The 17,658-nt window shown below is 43.1% G+C and overlaps 1 protein-coding gene across 1 annotated transcript in view; it reads left to right on the top strand.

Moving 5' to 3' along the window:
- abs (ATP-dependent RNA helicase abstrakt) overlaps window positions 1-17,303 on the top strand; it is a 227,432-nt gene extending 210,129 nt beyond the window's left edge. The window contains exons 14-16 of the mRNA XM_075677274.1: window positions 6,982-7,053; window positions 7,330-7,440; window positions 17,034-17,303. Of these exons, the coding sequence (XP_075533389.1) occupies window positions 6,982-7,053; window positions 7,330-7,440; window positions 17,034-17,170 (320 nt within the window). The 3' untranslated portion in view covers window positions 17,171-17,303. The remainder of the gene's footprint in view (window positions 1-6,981; window positions 7,054-7,329; window positions 7,441-17,033) is intronic.
- The last annotated feature ends 355 nt before the right edge of the window (window positions 17,304-17,658 follow it).

Genomic DNA, 17,658 nt, shown 5'->3' with positions numbered 1-17,658 from the left:
TTTTCCCGTATTGTTTAGAAATCTCTCTGATGCTTGCATTTGACATTCCATGCACGCAGGCAAGGACGTCGATTTCAAAGTCATCATCAATTATGCTCTTCTTGGGCTGTCTTTTTTGGTGAACTGAGCCTGTTATGTGAAAACCTCTGAAAATGCTAACAAATGTTGTTTTGGTTGGAACTCGCCGATCTGGATGGCGAGACGCATACAGACTCATTGCTAATGAGGCACTGCCGTTCACCTCCGCCATTGATAGCACTACATCAATTTTTTTCTACTGTAGAATAGTACCTCGACCCAGATGAAGCAGCCATATTTCAACACAGAAGGTCCGAACGCAGAGCTTGCTTCTTCCAATGGCCCAGCTTAGTAGAGGCAATCATTGACAAAGGCAAAGGCACATAATGGAAGCTCAGGGGTTCACTCAATGCGCTTGCAAGGCAATGACTCATCTGTTCGGCACTTTCGCAAAACAGCAAAGAATAAAAAAATCATCAGGCATATACCAATGAAGTGCACTACTCACGCCAGTTCACAGTTGTCTCACAGCAGTTTTCCAGGCATAGGCAATGCAGCACTCTCAAATCACACACTTAGGACAGGTACAGTGTCCCTGAAACACCATTGGAAACTAAGGTGCTGCCTGGTAGCTGTCACCTTTGTTTCATGCCTAGTGCTTGCATGACTTTGAACCTCGAAATGCAAAAAAAAAAAAGCCGGTATCATAATCCTGCACTTGATTGCTTCAACAGTACTTGTGCGGGGGCACCATGCTTTGTTGCCAACTCTGTGAGTCATTGCTTCAAAAAAAGAGCTCGGCCAAGCCGCCACGCAGTCATCTTTCGGTTTTGTTGGCCACGAACGAAAACAGTAGCCAAGAATGAAAAGTAATCACCGTCGCCTGCCACCCCGCATTCTTGTCAGATAGAGCGTCGTACGCAACAGCTGCGTCACACTAGGGAGGGGTCTCATAGCGGGTGCCGTCGTCTCGCATGCGTAATTAGATGGCTTGGGCTGAAATTTCAGACGTGCATATCTCGGGACACAGGCGCGTTACTAAAATTGCACAAACTGGAATAGTCACCAAATGGCACCACCTCTGAGTTTTCAATATAAACATACATGCTAACTGCAGTAAATAAAAAGCTAATTATCGAATTTAATTAAATACTGACATTACGACGACAATTTTCCTAACAGTTTGCGACTGCCTGGCCGCATAACCTAGGTAGAAAAATGGCTTCTGTGTACTCCTCTTTGCATTTTTAAAAAAAACCCGGAAAGTCTAAGATTGAACAGCCTGTACACATGCACACACACACATGCAGTGATATATAAGCCAGTTTAGTGGAGTTTGCATACAGCCTGCCCATATCATAGGTATGTATGTATCTATATATATATATATATATATATATATATATATATATATATATATATATATATATATATATATATATATATATATATATATATATATAGTGTGTGCGTGTGTGTGTGTGTAGGATGTGTGCAAGCTCCACTAACATATATATATGGTATGTGCAGGCTGTATGCAAACTACTCTAAACTGGCTTATATATCACTACGTGTGTTCGACAAAGTAGTGCCAGTGACAGCAGCTTCATTCTGTCCAAGAAAACAGTAAATCACGACAAAACCTATGCACATAGTGTCCACTCACAGCTATATCTAAGGCACACAAACCTCCTAAAGTCTTAATGGAATAGGGCGTAATATTCAACTCTTTTTTTTTTTTTGCTTTATTTTATTTGAGCTACCTCATTCTTCAGCCATTGGCTAGGTGTCATTGTGACGCAAAACGTATAGAATCCTTAACCCTTCCATCGTTGGGTTTTTCTGGAGGTGATACACCCCCAGTGTCAAGGTTTTTTCTCTCATATTATAAAACTAAAACAACACCTTGCATGGCGCATCAGTACCAGTTCCGTCTCGTTCGGAAAGACTTCTCCGATGCATGAGACAGGCAGCCGAGACCATGAACTGTTTAGTGTACTGCCCTCCATACGCGACTTGCGAATTCGTGGTAACCGCTGAAAGTTTTTTTCAGTTTCTTATTTTCTTTTTTTTCCACACTACCTTTAAGTGCTATTCAAATTTGACGAAAATATATTGTGTATCTAGCCGCATTCATGGCCGCTTGCGTATGGGAGATTCTGAAACCACGATGTTATAACCATTGAGAAATACTATGCCGTGCCACCTGTCGCCAATCAGCGAAACCTGTATACCGTGGATAATTCAAGCATGCTTTCAGGCATTTGAGATATACTAAATTGACTTAAACTGACTCTGCCGACATGCCTCGCGCTGACTTTCTAGTGAGAGCCTCCCGCACAGGAGAAGTGGCAGGAGAAGATGGAATAACAGTCGATTTAATCAAAGATGGATGAGACATAATGCTTGGAAAATTGGCTGCTCTTTATACGAAGTGTCCATCGACTGCAAGGGTCCCAGAAAACTGGAAGAATGCAAACATTATACTAATCCACAAAAAGGGCGACGTCAAAGAACTAAAAACTTATAGGCCTTTAGCTTACTCCCAGTATTATATAAAATATTTACCAAAATAATCTCCCATAAAATAAGGGCAACACTGGACTTTAGTCAACCAAGGGAACAGGCTGGCTTCAGGAAGGGATACTCTACAAGGGATGACATCCATGCCATTAATCGGGTCATCGAGAAATCCGCAGAGTACAATAAGCCTCTCTATATGGCTTTGATAGATTACAAAAAGGCATTTCATTCAGTAGAGATACGAGCAGTCATAGAGGCATTACGTAATCAAGGAGTATAGACCGCTTACGTAAATACTTTGGAAAATATCTACAGAGGTTCTACAGCCACTTTAATTCTACACAAGAAAATTAGGAAGATACCTATAAAGAAGGGGTCAGACATGGAGACACAATCCCTCCAATGCTATTCACTGTGCGCTTGGAAGAAGTATTCAAGCTATTAAACTGGGAAGGCTTGGGAGTAAGGATCGACGGCGAATATCTCAGCAACCTTCGGTTTTCCGATGACATTGTTCTATTCAGCAACAATGCAGACGAGTTACAGAAAATTATTGAGGACCTTAACAGAGAAAGCGTAAGAGCGGGGTTGAAGATTAATATGCAGAAGATAAAGATAATGATGAATAACCGGGCAGAGGAACAAGAGTTCAGGATCACCAGTCAGTCTCTAGAGTCTATGAAGGAGTATGTTTACCTAGGTCAATTAATCACAGGGAACCTTAATCATGAGAAGGAAATTCATAGAAGAATAAAGATGTGTTGGATCGCATATGGCAGACATTGTCAGCTCCCTACTGGAAGCTAACCATTATCGTTGAAAAGGAAGGTGTACAATCAGTGCATTTTACCAGAGCTGACATATTGGGCAGAGACTTGGAGACTGACAAAGAAGCTTGAGAACAAGTTAAGGACCGCGCAAAGACCGATGGAACGAAGATTGCTAGACATAATGTTAAGAGACAGAAAGAGAGTGGTTTGGGATCAGAGAGCAAACGGGTATAGCCGATATTCTAATTGATATTAAGAAAAAAAAATGGAGCTGGGCAGCTCATGCAATGCGCCGGTTAGATAACCGTTGTACCATTAGAGTTACAGAATGGGTACCAAGAGAAGGGAAACGCAATCGAGGACGACAGAAGACAAAGCAGAGTGATGAAATTAGGAAATTCGCGGGTGCTAGTTGGAATCAGTTGATGCAGGACAGAGGTAATTGGAGATCGCAGGGAGAGGCCTTCGTCCTGCAGTGGACATAAAACATGCTGATGATGATAGTGATGGTAAGAAGGTAAAAAATGACATGGATAATGGCAAATGCATCTTAGTATGGTCCCCACATTCGTAACTTCATTTCCTATCATCTACATCGTTGCATTTAGATGCACACATTTCCACGATAGTGCTGCCATGTCAGAGTCAGATTCTGACTTTTTCGAAGTTGTCTATTGCTCGGATGACAAGCTGTCATCTTGCTAGTCTGAGATTAGCTCGTATTCAGAGTAGGAAGAGTCGCCGCTCCAATCACGATTTGAAGGTCCCATGCAGGCAGCCATTTCAAAGCAATCACATGGCCATGCTGAAAGAAGAAGCGCTTTCATTTATTCGTGTTCGACTAGACAAAGTGAAGTGTCCAACAGATGAGACAGAGAGGAACAGAGGGCAGAATCATCCTGGAGAAAGCACACCGACGAAAGGAGCACCCGCTTTGCTGGAAAGGAGGCACGCTGTACTGAAGGCAGCGCAATGCGGAACAGAGAAGAAAAAAATTTTTTTATGTACATGTGACAGATGGCAGAAACGCGCAAGAGTGGTGCTTATGCTATGGCGTGAATATTTGAATAGAGAATTGCTGCTGTAGTAGTGCATGAAGTCAGAGAGCTACCCCTTCCATCTGCAGATGTTCTGTGCTGCACAGCTACCGTTATAAAGGGATACATTCAGCAGCGCACTAACAAATAGCCAGAGAGAGTGGAAAATATTCTTCTGGAAATATACAACAGATGGTGAAACTGCCTCGGAGCATGCCAACTGTGTGTTACTCCGCTCATCCAAGTGGAGAGATTGGAGAATGTATAGGTGAGTCGGTGACATGGCAGGATAGAAATGTGGAAACATACCGGTATGTCAGTGACACTGAAAAGGTTAAATGTATTTAATATATGTGTTCTACTTCACTATGCGTACACCCCTCATCGGCCTTCTTCTTTAAACAAGCATCATACATTGCCTTCGACCTCGTTGACGTTGCACACTGTTTGCTTTGTTGTTGATTTAATGTTTGCTTTTTGGCATGTAGCTTGTGAATGGTGTAGTGCATAAACATAAAAATGTGTATGTGAATTACATGACATGTTGCATATTATGAAAATAAATGCAATTGTACATATCATATTTAGTTGCATAGCATTTAATTAACCGCTTTACTAAAGTTTTGTTTCACACAAGTCCCAACATGTGCATTGAACCTGCATAATTTTTTTTTAATTTGTCAACCTGTAACAATGCTGTTTTTCTATGTCAAATGAGGAGCTTCATACTATTGTTTAGACAGTGAGAATTAATTATTTTCACACGCAAAAAAATATCCAGCTCCAGCAGTGCTGGTCCCTTTGCCACTCTGTTACAAGTGGTGCTCACTCTTGCCAAAGCTCTCGGGTTGAAGTACTTCCTTTGGAGGTTAGCTGCACAATGGTGGTGCATGAGTGATTTGTTTTTATCCTCAAGTAATGCCGTGCAATGTGATCGGCCGGCAACATAGGCCTACGTTGTGTAGCAGTGGTTTGCAACTTGACCACACAGGTTCATTGCATGCCTTAATATGCCAGTCACTATTTTTGCAGCCAGCCACTGCAGACATCTTCCCGTTCCACATTTTGCAGCATGAATGGAGCACACTGCGCTAGCACTCACCCAATTGGATTTCGGGCTGCTGATTGCACAGTAGCAGGGCAGACGGGGTAATGGTTTCTTATTTGTGCGCTTTCACTGAGGCAACATGTGGCGCGCCACCAAAAGCCCCATCTCATTGCTATAGAGCAAACTGCTCCACGAAAAGGGTCTATAATCCAATTGTGAAATGCTGCAATTAAATTAGCATAGTGCGATCAAACATCTACTGTGTGTGCTCAGAGGGGTCACTCGGAGAACCAAGCATGTGCACTTTGAAGCTTGCTGATGCACATCGCATATAACAACTTCTCGGTTTGGTGTGCCCAGTCTTCCTAAAGACATCCTCCAGTCAAGCCATTGAAACTCTCATCCCCCGTACACATTATTGAAAACTTTTCTTGCTTCAAAAGGCAACACCGTGATTTATTTTCCTCTCTATCTCTCTCTCTCTCTTTTAGTGATAACTCGCTGCCCAGTTCCAATTTTCAACAATGGATGCAGCAGCACATAGTTCGAACTTTTCTATCACATTGGAGGTTGCATTTTGTAAAGAGGAACTTTTATCTTGGGGTTATGATGCCACCTATTCAAATAAATTTAAAATGCAGACGCTTTTGTGAGACAATCCCTGGGCTGATTTGGATGAAATTGTTTGCAAATGAGAGAGAAAGTTTAATTTTAGTGAATGTAGCAAGCAGATAATTGATTTAGTGCCTAGAATTTTTTTTTTCAGACATTGCCGAAAATTGTTAAGTTACAGAAGAAAAAGCATGAAGTGTACAAATCTGTAACACTGCACCAAGAACAGATGTTGCAGTTCTGTAAACTGCATCTGTTAGACCGTGTGAAGTTAACAAGTTTCATTTATTCATTTACGACTGACATGAAATTGAGGATCATTACAGTTTGAGGATCAGTTACAGAGTTTTGCAAACTTCATACTCACAAATTAGTGGTATATTTCAGAGTGGTGCATTATACATCGCATTTGTTCATTTAGATACATTATTAGGTGTAGTTTAGAGAATTGTGATATAGTTTTTCATTGCTGAGCTACAGCGTTGTAAACTTAAAAGTTTCATTTTTGAAATTTTGAAATTTTTGACAATTTTTATTTTAAAAAACTAGGGTGCCTAAATAAACATTCTGCTTGCTGCAGTGACTAGGTTTTAACTCTTTTTTTTTTTTAAGCTGTAACAAAGTTCATCAAATTCAGTGCCGTGGTTGCCAAGAAAAATTATTTCTTCATTCTCATGTGTTTAGATAGGAGCCCCCAAGCTAAAGCTTGCTCTTAAGCTTTTTCATTTACCTAAATGCTGCTGTGCAGCGATGTTAAAGAAATTGTATGTAAATCACATTGTTGTGTAAGGTCCACCAACAAAAAAATTTGAAAGAGCACCAAAAAATGTGCTTTAGCACAAATAATTTCCCAAACTTATGTTTTGTAAAATTGTGATTAAAGTCAGGCTTTGTTGCAAGCTCTTCTTTTTGGAACTGAAAGTAGGCAACAGTGGGTGACTTATGAACTGTGGTATGCAACATTTGCTTTCAGTGCACCGAATTGGCCGTACTGGACGTTCTGGTCGAGTGGGAATCGCAACAACCTTCATCAACAAGTCATGTGGTATAAAATATTGCATTCCTCTCCTCCTGTTGCATTATCTGCACCTTCATTATTGTGGCATTAGTCAGAGCTAATTTTTCTTCTGCCTGAACGCAGAAAGCAAGCAATATAGAAAATTAGCTCAGCTTACTGTCTCATGCTACCAGCCAGCTATAATTAGTAGCCTGACATCTATCATGCACTAGAAGACATTGAAGCACCTAATAAAAATCTTAATTACAACTGCAATGTTTCATTAGAAGCTTTGCTCATCTGCTTGTATACACATATTTTCAGATGAGTCTGTGCTCTTGGACATGAAACATTTGTTGCTGGAAGCCAAGCAGAAAGTTCCACCCTTCCTTCATGCCCTGCAATCAGAGAATGAGAAATACCTGGAATTGGGAGGCAAGTGCTATTTTTTTGTGCACATGTTCGCTATAAAGTTGCATATTATGTCCAATAATTGTATTTCATTTGCACAGCTTGCAGTGTTTGAAAAGGCCCCATGACCCATGCTTTTTCTTTCCCTGGTGGGCTGCAACATGTGTCATAAGCAATTGCTACAGCATTACTTGCTGTTTGTTTTAGTGCAGTGCTTTTGGTGACTGGGGCTTACAGATTATATCTGGCATGATGAAATTAAACGTCCTCACACTCAAAGCATTCAGTGTCCAATTCAGAGGGGACACCTGCCACTTTGTGTTTTCTCATAACAATGTAGCTCTCGTGTTGAGGCCATAATCTAGCTTGGTCACTGTGTGTCTCTCCATTTGCAAGGATTTGTTTTAAGTTGTACATGTTACTGAAAAAAAGTAACCAATTACAGTTTCCAGCTTTTTGAAAAGTTGAATTCGTTGCTGGTGAATTGTGGTTCGTTGTCAGTTATCAGAATTCTTAGTATTCCATGTCGTGCAAATTGAGACTTCAGTTTGAGTATTACTTGATTGGAGGTCATTGATTTCAGTTGGTCCACTTCCCAAAAGTTGCTGTAGTAATCCACTTTGATCAAGAAGTTCTTTCCTTTGAATTCGAAAATGTCACATCCAACTTGCTCCCATGGATAGCTTAGTTCTGGATGGAGAGAGAGAATTTCTTGTTGCTGAGAGTATGCTTCCTTTTTGACATACTTCGCACCCTGCAATGAGGTTCTTTAATTCTGCATTCATTCCTGGCCAACAGACATATTCACGAGCACATGGTAGACAGCTCTCGATCCCAAGATGTGAAGAGTGGAGTGTTGCTTTGATCTTGTCTTGCAGGGACATTGGGACCATTAGGCGTAATCCCTTGAAAAAGAGGTTGAACTGTAAGCTCGATCTCTCTATGTGAAGTACACGCGCATGTCTTGGGGTAGTTCACACTTATTTTGTGGCCAACCTGACAAGATGATTGCTCTCAATCTTTGCAGGGTTTCTTTTCTCACAGGAAGGTAGTGTAAGGCATTGTTGTTTTCAAGTTCTTGTTCATTGCTTTTTTTGGGAAGGAACACACTAGACATCATATCAGCCAAAAGTAATTGTTTGCCTGGTCTGTGGCTCGACGACAATGTTGTATCTTTGCATCTGAAGAACCATGCCTTGTAGTTGTCTTGGAACTTGATCGAATCGTTTGTTCAGGGTCACTTGAAGGGGCTTGTGATCACTGATGATCTTTGTTTCTCTTCCGAATATGTAGTGGTAGAACTTGTTTAATGCAAAGACGATAGCCAACATTTCCTTTTCAATTTGTGCATAACGGATTTCTGTCGGTTTAACTGCTCTGCTGGTGAACAAGACCGGCTGTTCATCTTGAAGGAGAGCTGCACCGAGTCCAAGATCGCTTGCATCACACTGAATTTCTAACTGCTTTTGTGAGTCGAAGTAGGCGAGAAGTGCAGCTTTTGTCACAGTGTTTATTGCCTTTTGAAATACTCCTTGCTTGGGTTTTCCCCAGTGCCATGGTGTATCCTTGGCAGTGAATTTTCTCAATGGCTCAATGGCAATTTTTGGCAAGTATTTCGAGAGGTAGTTGATCATTCCGCAGAAGCGTTGTATTCCGTGGACATCAATTGGCTTTGGCGCCTGTTCAGTCATCATCATCATCAGCAGCAGCAGCAGCAGCAGCCTGTTTTATGTCCACTGCAGGACGAAGGCCTCCCCTGCAATCTCCAATAACCCTTGTCCTGCGCGAACCGATTCCAACTAGTGCCCACAAATTTCCTAATTTCATCGCTCCACTAGTCTTCTGTCGTCCTCGATTGCATTTCCCTTCTCTTGGTACCCATTCTGTAACCCTACTGGTCCAACTAGGGTTATTTAACCGGCGCATTACATGACCGTGGGTTCGGGTGTTAAACGTTGCAAAGGTAAGTTTTAATTGGTGGCTTGTCCGCACCCAGAGATTCTTAGCACCCTCTGCTGTGTTACAGGTCTGACCACCGCCTTGGTCAGGTGCTCCGCAGTCTGGGGACTGAGGACCATTGGGTAACTGAGTGAGTCATCTGGGAGGGAGTGGCCGAATACTGCACCAGGGAGGCCAATTACCTTTCTAGTGAAGGAGTGTCTTGTTGAAGCTTAGTGGGCCTTCGTTGTTTGGTTGTACCTGGATTAGTATAGCCCCACTCGCTCTCGGCATCTTTTGCCGGTGACAGGCGTCACTCCAAGCCTGCAGATGGCCTTGACTTTATTTAGATCAACTTATAATCCTTCTTTTGTCAGCAGTGTCCTAGGAAGACAGTTGATGAGGCTCTAAGCTGCGTTTTTTATTTGTTGAGACAAATTCTAGTTTGTCAGCATCTCTGAAGTAAGCTCTCTAATTTCTTGTCATGACCTTCGACTGCGTCTTTTTCATTTTCGCCCACTCCAATGACGAGAATGTCATCTGCAATGCAGAGAACCCCGCTAAATCCTTCAAGTGCCATTTGAAGTCTTTTATGGAAAATTTCGCTGCTTACCGCAAGTCCAAACGACAGGCGGACCCATCGATAACGACCTTTTGATGTTTAAAATGTGGTGATAAAGCTTGATTCATCATCAAGAGAACATTGCCAAGAACCTTCTCACAAGTCAAGTGTTGAGAAGATTTTTGCTTTGGCAAGATCGGGCAGTACATCATCGAGGACGGGCAGTATGCGACATTCTCATTCCTGAGCCTTGTTGAGCGCTTGTGGGTCAATGCATATTCGTATTTCACCATTTTTTCTTTATTGCAAAAACTAATGTGCTCGCCCACTGCATTGGCTCTGTCACACTTTTAATGACACCTTCTTTTTCTAGGCTCGCCTATGTTTGTTCCACTTGCGGTTCAATGCTGACAGGCACCTTGCAACTTGTTATCGCTTTCGGAAGAGTATCTGGCTTAGTCACCAAGTGTACTTTTCCTAGGAGTCTTCCTAAAGTGTCTCCAGAAACATCTGGGCATTTTTCCACTATGTGATGAGTAACATTCTCCTCTGAAATTTCATTGATTCCAGCCACACAGTTGTAGTCTATGGTTATCAGACCCATTTTCTCGGCTGTTGTTCGTCTGATCGGAGGAGCAAGGTCATCTTTAACCACTACAAATTCTACAGATTGTCTCTGTACATTTGCAGTCGTAACTTCTAGTTGTGCCTTGCCTAAGCAGTGAACCTTGCTTCCATTCCACGTTCGCAGTGTTGTTGTGCATGGTTGTATTTGCTGTAGCTTGACCTGTCTAGGTGGGGTGACGTTAACAGCTGCATTGTGGCTCACTCTCATAAATGTGTAAGCTGAGCTTAGTTTGTGGCTTTGAGTTGGCTCTATGGCTTCATCCTTGCTATCTTCTTCGAGGCCAAAAGCCACGTTGCTGCTTTTACAAATTGCCACAAAGTGATTTCGTTTCTTGCTCTTGCTACGTTTGTTTCCAAGCTGGGCATGCTCCTCTTCTGCGCTCGTGGCTATCACTGCAATACCTGCATTTTGGTACATTAAGCGTTTGTGGCTTACCTTTTGCACTTTTTGAGTTGGCATTGGTGCGATGGACAAACTTCTTCACTGTGTGCACGGTCTCGCTACTTGATGGAATACCCTCATTAAATGCTTTCACTTGAATTTTCGTTGCTTCGTGTGCTCTACACAACCTTTCAGCCTTCTCTAGGGTCAGATCTTCTAGCTTGAGAATGTCTGCATGAGCCTTTTCGTCATAGATGCCACAGGTTATCTGATCCCGGATCATTTTTTCTCTTTCGTTGCCGAATCCACAGTCGCATGCTTTCAGCTTCAAATCTGTTATGAAACTGTCAAACTGCTCTTCCTCCCATTGCATGTGAGTTCGGAAGATGTATCGCGAGTACAGCTCATTGTGCTTCAGTAAGAAATGCACGTCGAGGAGGCTGATGACATAGACATATTTAAATTCTGGACTTGGTCTTTCCTCAGTTGGTTCCCCGAAGTCTAAAGTGTTGTAGATATCAAGCAGTGAAGAACCACCGACGGTCAAAAGAATTAACACAGCAAGCTGGGCGAGTTGGTGACTGAACGTACTCCTAGGGTTGGGCAGGGCAACCCAGACGAAGGGCAAAAGGAAGTGGACAACATGAGCGCTCGTATCGTCTACTTCCTTTTGTCCTTCGTCCGGGTTTCACTGCCTGCCCCTAGGAATATGGTCAAAAGAAGTGCTACTTACCGGTCAGATGGTGCTCTCGCTGTGTTAATTGCCTTGAGGTACTACATGAAGCTCAGTTTGAGGGCTCGCTATTGTTCCACAGCGTTTCCTCTGGAGTCGAATTTCATAGGTGCAGGAATCTCCTCCATTGCTGATACACTGACGTTAGAACTAGTCTTACACCATGTTTCGTTATGTCACATATAGTAGATGATAGAACACTGGACTTTTGTTAATGAGGGTTAACTGGGTTTATTAAGCATGGGGTACCCAGGAATGGGTGCAGTTACATGGAGTTCCAGAGAGTACAGTGTTTAGAGACGGGGTGGCCAACAAGCTGGAGAGGAGTAGGAGCGCCAGACGCAATTTGATAGCATAGAGGAGGAGGGTTGCCGCGACGGAAGGAGCAGAGGTTTCTGAAGGGGCACGTGACCAGTGCGTAACACTGTACGTATGGGATGGTGGCGCCATATCTTTATCCTTCTTGTAGCAGTGACAATTATGTGAATAATTGTGGTCCAGTGCACACTACATGCTATGTTAGCAGGCCATAGTGGCCAGCATCATTGCTTCTGCAGCAGCGGACATGTGACTATCTACTGTGAGGATCAGGGATGGTTCCTAGCAGAGAGAGGTTGAATGAATCGGCCACTTTTTGCTAGTTTGGTAGTGTACAGCAGCGCACCTAAAAAAATTTATCCAAGGCACATTCATCCAGCGGCAGATTGCTGCTGTTAGCCTGTATTTACAGCGCATAGTTTGCTGGTGGTGGCGCAAGTTTTTCTGCTGGTCTGTAGGATCCAGCTGGCAATAAAGGAATGGAGTGGAAATACTGCAGTGTTGCATTGAACACAGTGGCTGCACAGAAATCCAAAGCAACATTTACTAATGCACGCATGTGGAAATTCGATCAGAGCAAAATTGCAACCCTTTTTATACCTAAGTAGTAACACTGCCACTACACGTTATGAAATAAGTGGTAAAAATATTTCGTGCCTTCTGCTTAATGCACAAAACTTTTAAATAAATGGAACACTTTTTCATTTCCCTCCATGTCTCTTTTTTTTAGCAAATTCTACAGTAAATAAAATGTTTCTTTTATTTGTGTAAGCTCATGCACACAGCCTCGTCCTGTGCTTGAAGGGGCATGCACAAAGGTGAGAAATCCCAGCTATCGGCACAGGTACTGCGCGTCACATGACAACAGCATCACACTTTCATGAGATGGCGTGCCGCCACTGCATATCCCCAGCAAAAAGGGACCTTCTATCCGCACAGAACAAATGATCCCCGCTTGGCGGAGGAGGCAGCGGAATTTCATGTTGGTGTTTGGGAGCCTTGACAAAGTTGTTGCTCCAGAGGGTGGCAGCCATATCGTAATCGCTTCATTGTTTTGCTTGGCAGTCCTGTCACATTTGCAAAGGTACATTGCATGTGTGCCACTGGCATGGCCAAATCAAGTATGATGCCACTTTGTATTTTTGATGCAAAAGCATCAAATGGCTCATTGAGCAAAAAAGCTGGCATCTGTCGCAGCGAAACAGCACCTAAATTCCCATTGGCTACGACGCCACGTCACGTGCGCGCCTTGACGTAGCCGGGCGGGCGAAAGGGTGCACCTGCTGGCATGCTAGGTGTGGTGTGATGGGAGAGGGCATCGCCACGAAGCCAGGTCACCCTGGCTCTCGAAAGCCTGTGTTATCCGCGCATTCCTTGCCCGCGCAAGCACTCACCTGTGTTCTAACTTCGCCTTGGTAATTGCTATAAAGAAATCAATCTATAAAAAGACAGAATAAATTTGAAAGGGAGGATGTTGGCAGTAGTGAGTTTCAAGCCTGCGACCCCATGCTCAGTAGCTGAGTGTGGCTAAACCAGCACCTCCTAGATAGCAGGCCAGTGCACTCTGTTTTATGACATCACGCTACTTGGACCGAAATTTCCATTGCCAGGCCCAGCGTGACAAAACCGGTGATGTCACAATCACTGCGACCTATTCGAGAGCATCCCCATTAGATTCTATGGCAGTTGGGCAAGGTAGCATGGCGTCATGGATGGAAGTGTACCGGCCTTGTGCTATATAGGAGGCGTTGGCCAAGCATCTCAATGCACTCGCTTGCCTGCGAGGAGCTCAGAACTCGAAGGACCGCTTAATGGCATTCAATTGCACATTAATGCTTTCATGTTCACAACTCATAAGAAATGCTTAGGTGTTCCTCGAATTTCTTTTTCTTTCTTTTTGCTGGTTGAACAATTCTTATGCCTTTGAGACACTACATCTGAAGCGTAGAACAAGGTGAATTTTAAGAAATGAAGAGTTGTGTCAAGAGTAGAAGCTGCTAATGTTGTCCTCTAACACTGAGTGGGGGAGGTCTACAGGGAATTTTTTGTGGCGGCTGAACTCACTCGACTCCACCCATATCCCGCGCAATAATATTCCTCGTGCGAATGCCCTTTGATGCACTAGATCCGGGCAAACAACATGAATCATGGCCTTTAGAAGCACCTCTTTATGTTATCTCTCTGGAAATTAAACACTTGTAATTCCAACAGAGAAGCTTTAAGTTTGCAATGCTTGTGGGACTAGCCCAAATGAGGAATCAGCATGGATGCTAGTATGACCATTCATTGGAAAGGTTATCTGCCTCTAAGCATATAAATCTATACTCCATCTCAGTACTTCCCTTCAGTACTGTGAAGGCTATGAGCATTGCTGGCCAGTAGGGAGGGCAAACACCATCGAGAATGAGTTCATCTGCCCTGTCATCTGCTTGCACTTATGATGCCTTGTGCCCAATTTCATTCCTCTGATAAAAACTGTGAACACTGTACTGCTTTACACCAAAGTTGAAGTCGCCCAGCTTTTTTGCTTGTGCTTCTCTGTCATGTCAAAAATTTCTGGGCAAGATCACTTTTTCAACACACTCTTACTGTGAGCATTCACTGTAGGTCTGTTAGAGGGCCTTCCCATGCAGTTTTAACTTTCTTCAACTGGGCAGCGATGGGTCCACGCATGACAGGGTAATCAGCTTCTGCGTCCACTAAGGCGGTGACTGCGTGGCCATAGAGATTATTGCAGGTTCTGCTGCCTTCTTGATGAATAAGTACCGCATTGTTCTCAAGCTCACCCCAGAGTTTCCCTAGTGCATTCAAAGCTACTTGCTTCCATCGCCATGGTATAAAAAGCAACACATAGATGACACCATGGGTAACTCACCAGTGCATTACCCATCCACAGACTTCTGCTCAATACAGTAGCTTTTGCAATAAATACTATTGGCTTCTTGTCACATTCACTTGCTGAAATATTTCTCAGGAGTTATAATAAAATATGTAAGGTGATGGACAGTTTCTTCATCGATTTGCCTTACTCTGTAGGGAAGAAACATGGAACTATGTTTCGCGCCTTCACACACAAAGTAAATGAATCTTGGACAGAAATCAATCAAAACATTGTCTGTGTAGCACATGTGCGGGCAAAGTGAAGGGGTAGCTCACTAGCAGACGACATACAGCGCATACCGCCTTTACATCACTCTGTGCATGTGCTTGGTTTTTGCCACTTCCTGCACCTGGCACTGTGCGCCACGCAAGTCACGCTTTCTCATCTTTTTGCTAATGTGAGGCCGACCTGCACCACAACGCTGGTCTTTATTTCTCCTTACTTCTCTTTGCTTGTTTGTGCCATTTTTCATGTTATAAAGCTGATGCACTTTTCACTCTCCATATTATTTGCTCGCAGCCATTTCGCATGCATGTGTTAATACACAGCATTGTAGGCATGTTAACCTCTGTTGATTTAACGCAGTGGATTGAAATTGGAGCAACTATATATGCTGTATTTACTCGCGTAGAGCCCACACTTCTTTTCATAATTTTTACTGGGTGCAGGCCTTACAGAAGGCAGGCTTATGTGTATGCACTGAAGCCTCGAACTATGCTCAGACTGCTGTGTAAATACATGGAACTACTGGCAGCCGACTATGAACACATTTACAGTCACCAACAGATTTTTACAGCAAAAGTTATGTATAACTAACCTTCTGTAGCTTTTCTGGCATCCGTCAACAGAAAAAATCATCATGTGGGCCAGTCCTGGTGATATTGCAGAAAGGGTCAAAGCTCAATGGCACATACCCCTGTGGGCCTTGGAACCTGTAACTCGCACTTGAATTTCATACGCGGGCCGATCCTGAAGGTAGTGAAATATCGGGCGGACCTGTGGCAGAGGTGGAGCAGGCGTTAAGCGCCCCCCATAAGTGGGCCGATTCCAAAGGTAGTGCAAAGCTGGGCCGACCCGTGGTGGAGGTGAAGCAGGCATGCGTGGGTCGATCACGAAGATAGTGCAATGCCGGGCCGACTTCCGGCGGAGGTGAAGCAGACATTAAGCGCTCCCCGTACTGGGTCCACCCCGAAGGTTGTGCAATGCTGGGCCGACCCGTTTCATTTGAGAGCTTTGACGGGCGTCAGCTTTCGCTGCATTCCATCTTCACAGAGTGAAATGGTTGTCAATTTTTTGGACACGGACTAGTGCCATCTTGTAGTGGCTTGCAGGGATTAACCAGTACATGAGTATATGCATTGCACTTAGGGAAACTGAGTGTAGTGCGCATGCAAACTCTAAAGCGGGAGTGTGGGCCTTACATGAGTGAATGTGATAGCTTTGAAATTGAGCCATGCAATATGGAATGCTCATTCTTACTGCTAATAAACTTGAGCTGCTTGCTCTTGTGAACTTGATAGGTTTGAAGTCTTTGCAGTTGTGAGATCTGATCCACTCCGTACATTGTCCAGGGCTGCAGGGAACTTGTGAAAAGACAAAACATGGCACATGCAGACACTTGTAATTGCACACCCTAGTGTTGCATGCCCTTTCTCACATTGTTTTTTTATTTTCTGCAAACTTCAGTCCAGCCCTGCTTCCCACAGTAAATGGATAATAAAGCAACTGCAGGCAAATCTGTTTTCATTTGCATATTCTTTAAAGATCACTATTGCACATTTTATCTTTAAGCGAAATAAACCCAGCACTTCCAAAGTCGAGCGGCATGCTTATTTGGTTTTTACAAGACACCATGATAAACTAGAAATAAGGAATTTTTTCCATGATAACAACCAGTGGGATTAAATGGAAAGCCTGGTTTCCTCTGGTATGCTTTTTTTTCCTATTATCAGTCTGGTTATGTTGACTAATGTCGTATTCAAGGGCCCTGCAACCACTTCAGTATAAGTATTTTTGTTACCAAGAGTGGCATTGTGTGTGCCACTTTTTAAAATGGAATGCTGCCCATAAATATGTATACATGCCACCTGTCAACCTATATGTGGGGTCAAATTAGGTGAAAAATAAAATTAGCCATAATCAAGTTAACCTGAAAGAGGTTTGTTTGCTGCTGCAGAAGAACGTGGTTGCTCCTACTGTGGTGGTCTTGGGCATCGCATCACCGACTGCCCCAAGCTGGAAGCCATGCAGAGCAAACAGGCATCCAACATTGGCCGCAGAGATTACCTGGCCAATAACAGTGCCGACTGGTGAAGCAGCCATTGGTCACATTTCATCAAAGCTTGCAGATTTTGACATCATGGTGTATGAAGATACTGATTTTGGATGCCTTTTTCTTTTTAATGTTGAAAAGGAATTGTGTACATAATAAAGCATTCATGGTGTACTGGGAAATCTTTTTTGAGTAGTAAGAAAGACACACAAACAGGCCTATGCCACATTCCCATAATTTCATGGTATTTGCTGACTCAGTGGGTCAAGTTTAGTAGACTTCATATAGTTTGGCCTTAACTCTTTTGTTACCAGATATATTCAAATCGATCACTGGTGATCTATGTTTTTGATCGCCAATTGAAACACATTGAAACCATTTTTCAGATACATAACACAAACCGGTAGGAAGCTCAGGAAAAAGGGTTTCGAAATCAGCTTTAGTTTAGTTTTGGCGGCAAGACTGGTTTAATAATAAACCCTTTGAGGCGCTATGTACACAATTGTGTACATTTCAATCTTGCAGCTTT

This window comes from Dermacentor variabilis, unplaced genomic scaffold (genome assembly GCF_050947875.1).
Source record: "Dermacentor variabilis isolate Ectoservices unplaced genomic scaffold, ASM5094787v1 scaffold_12, whole genome shotgun sequence".
Lineage (NCBI taxonomy): Eukaryota > Metazoa > Arthropoda > Arachnida > Ixodida > Ixodidae > Dermacentor > Dermacentor variabilis.
This window is presented reverse-complemented; position numbering and strand designations above follow the sequence as displayed.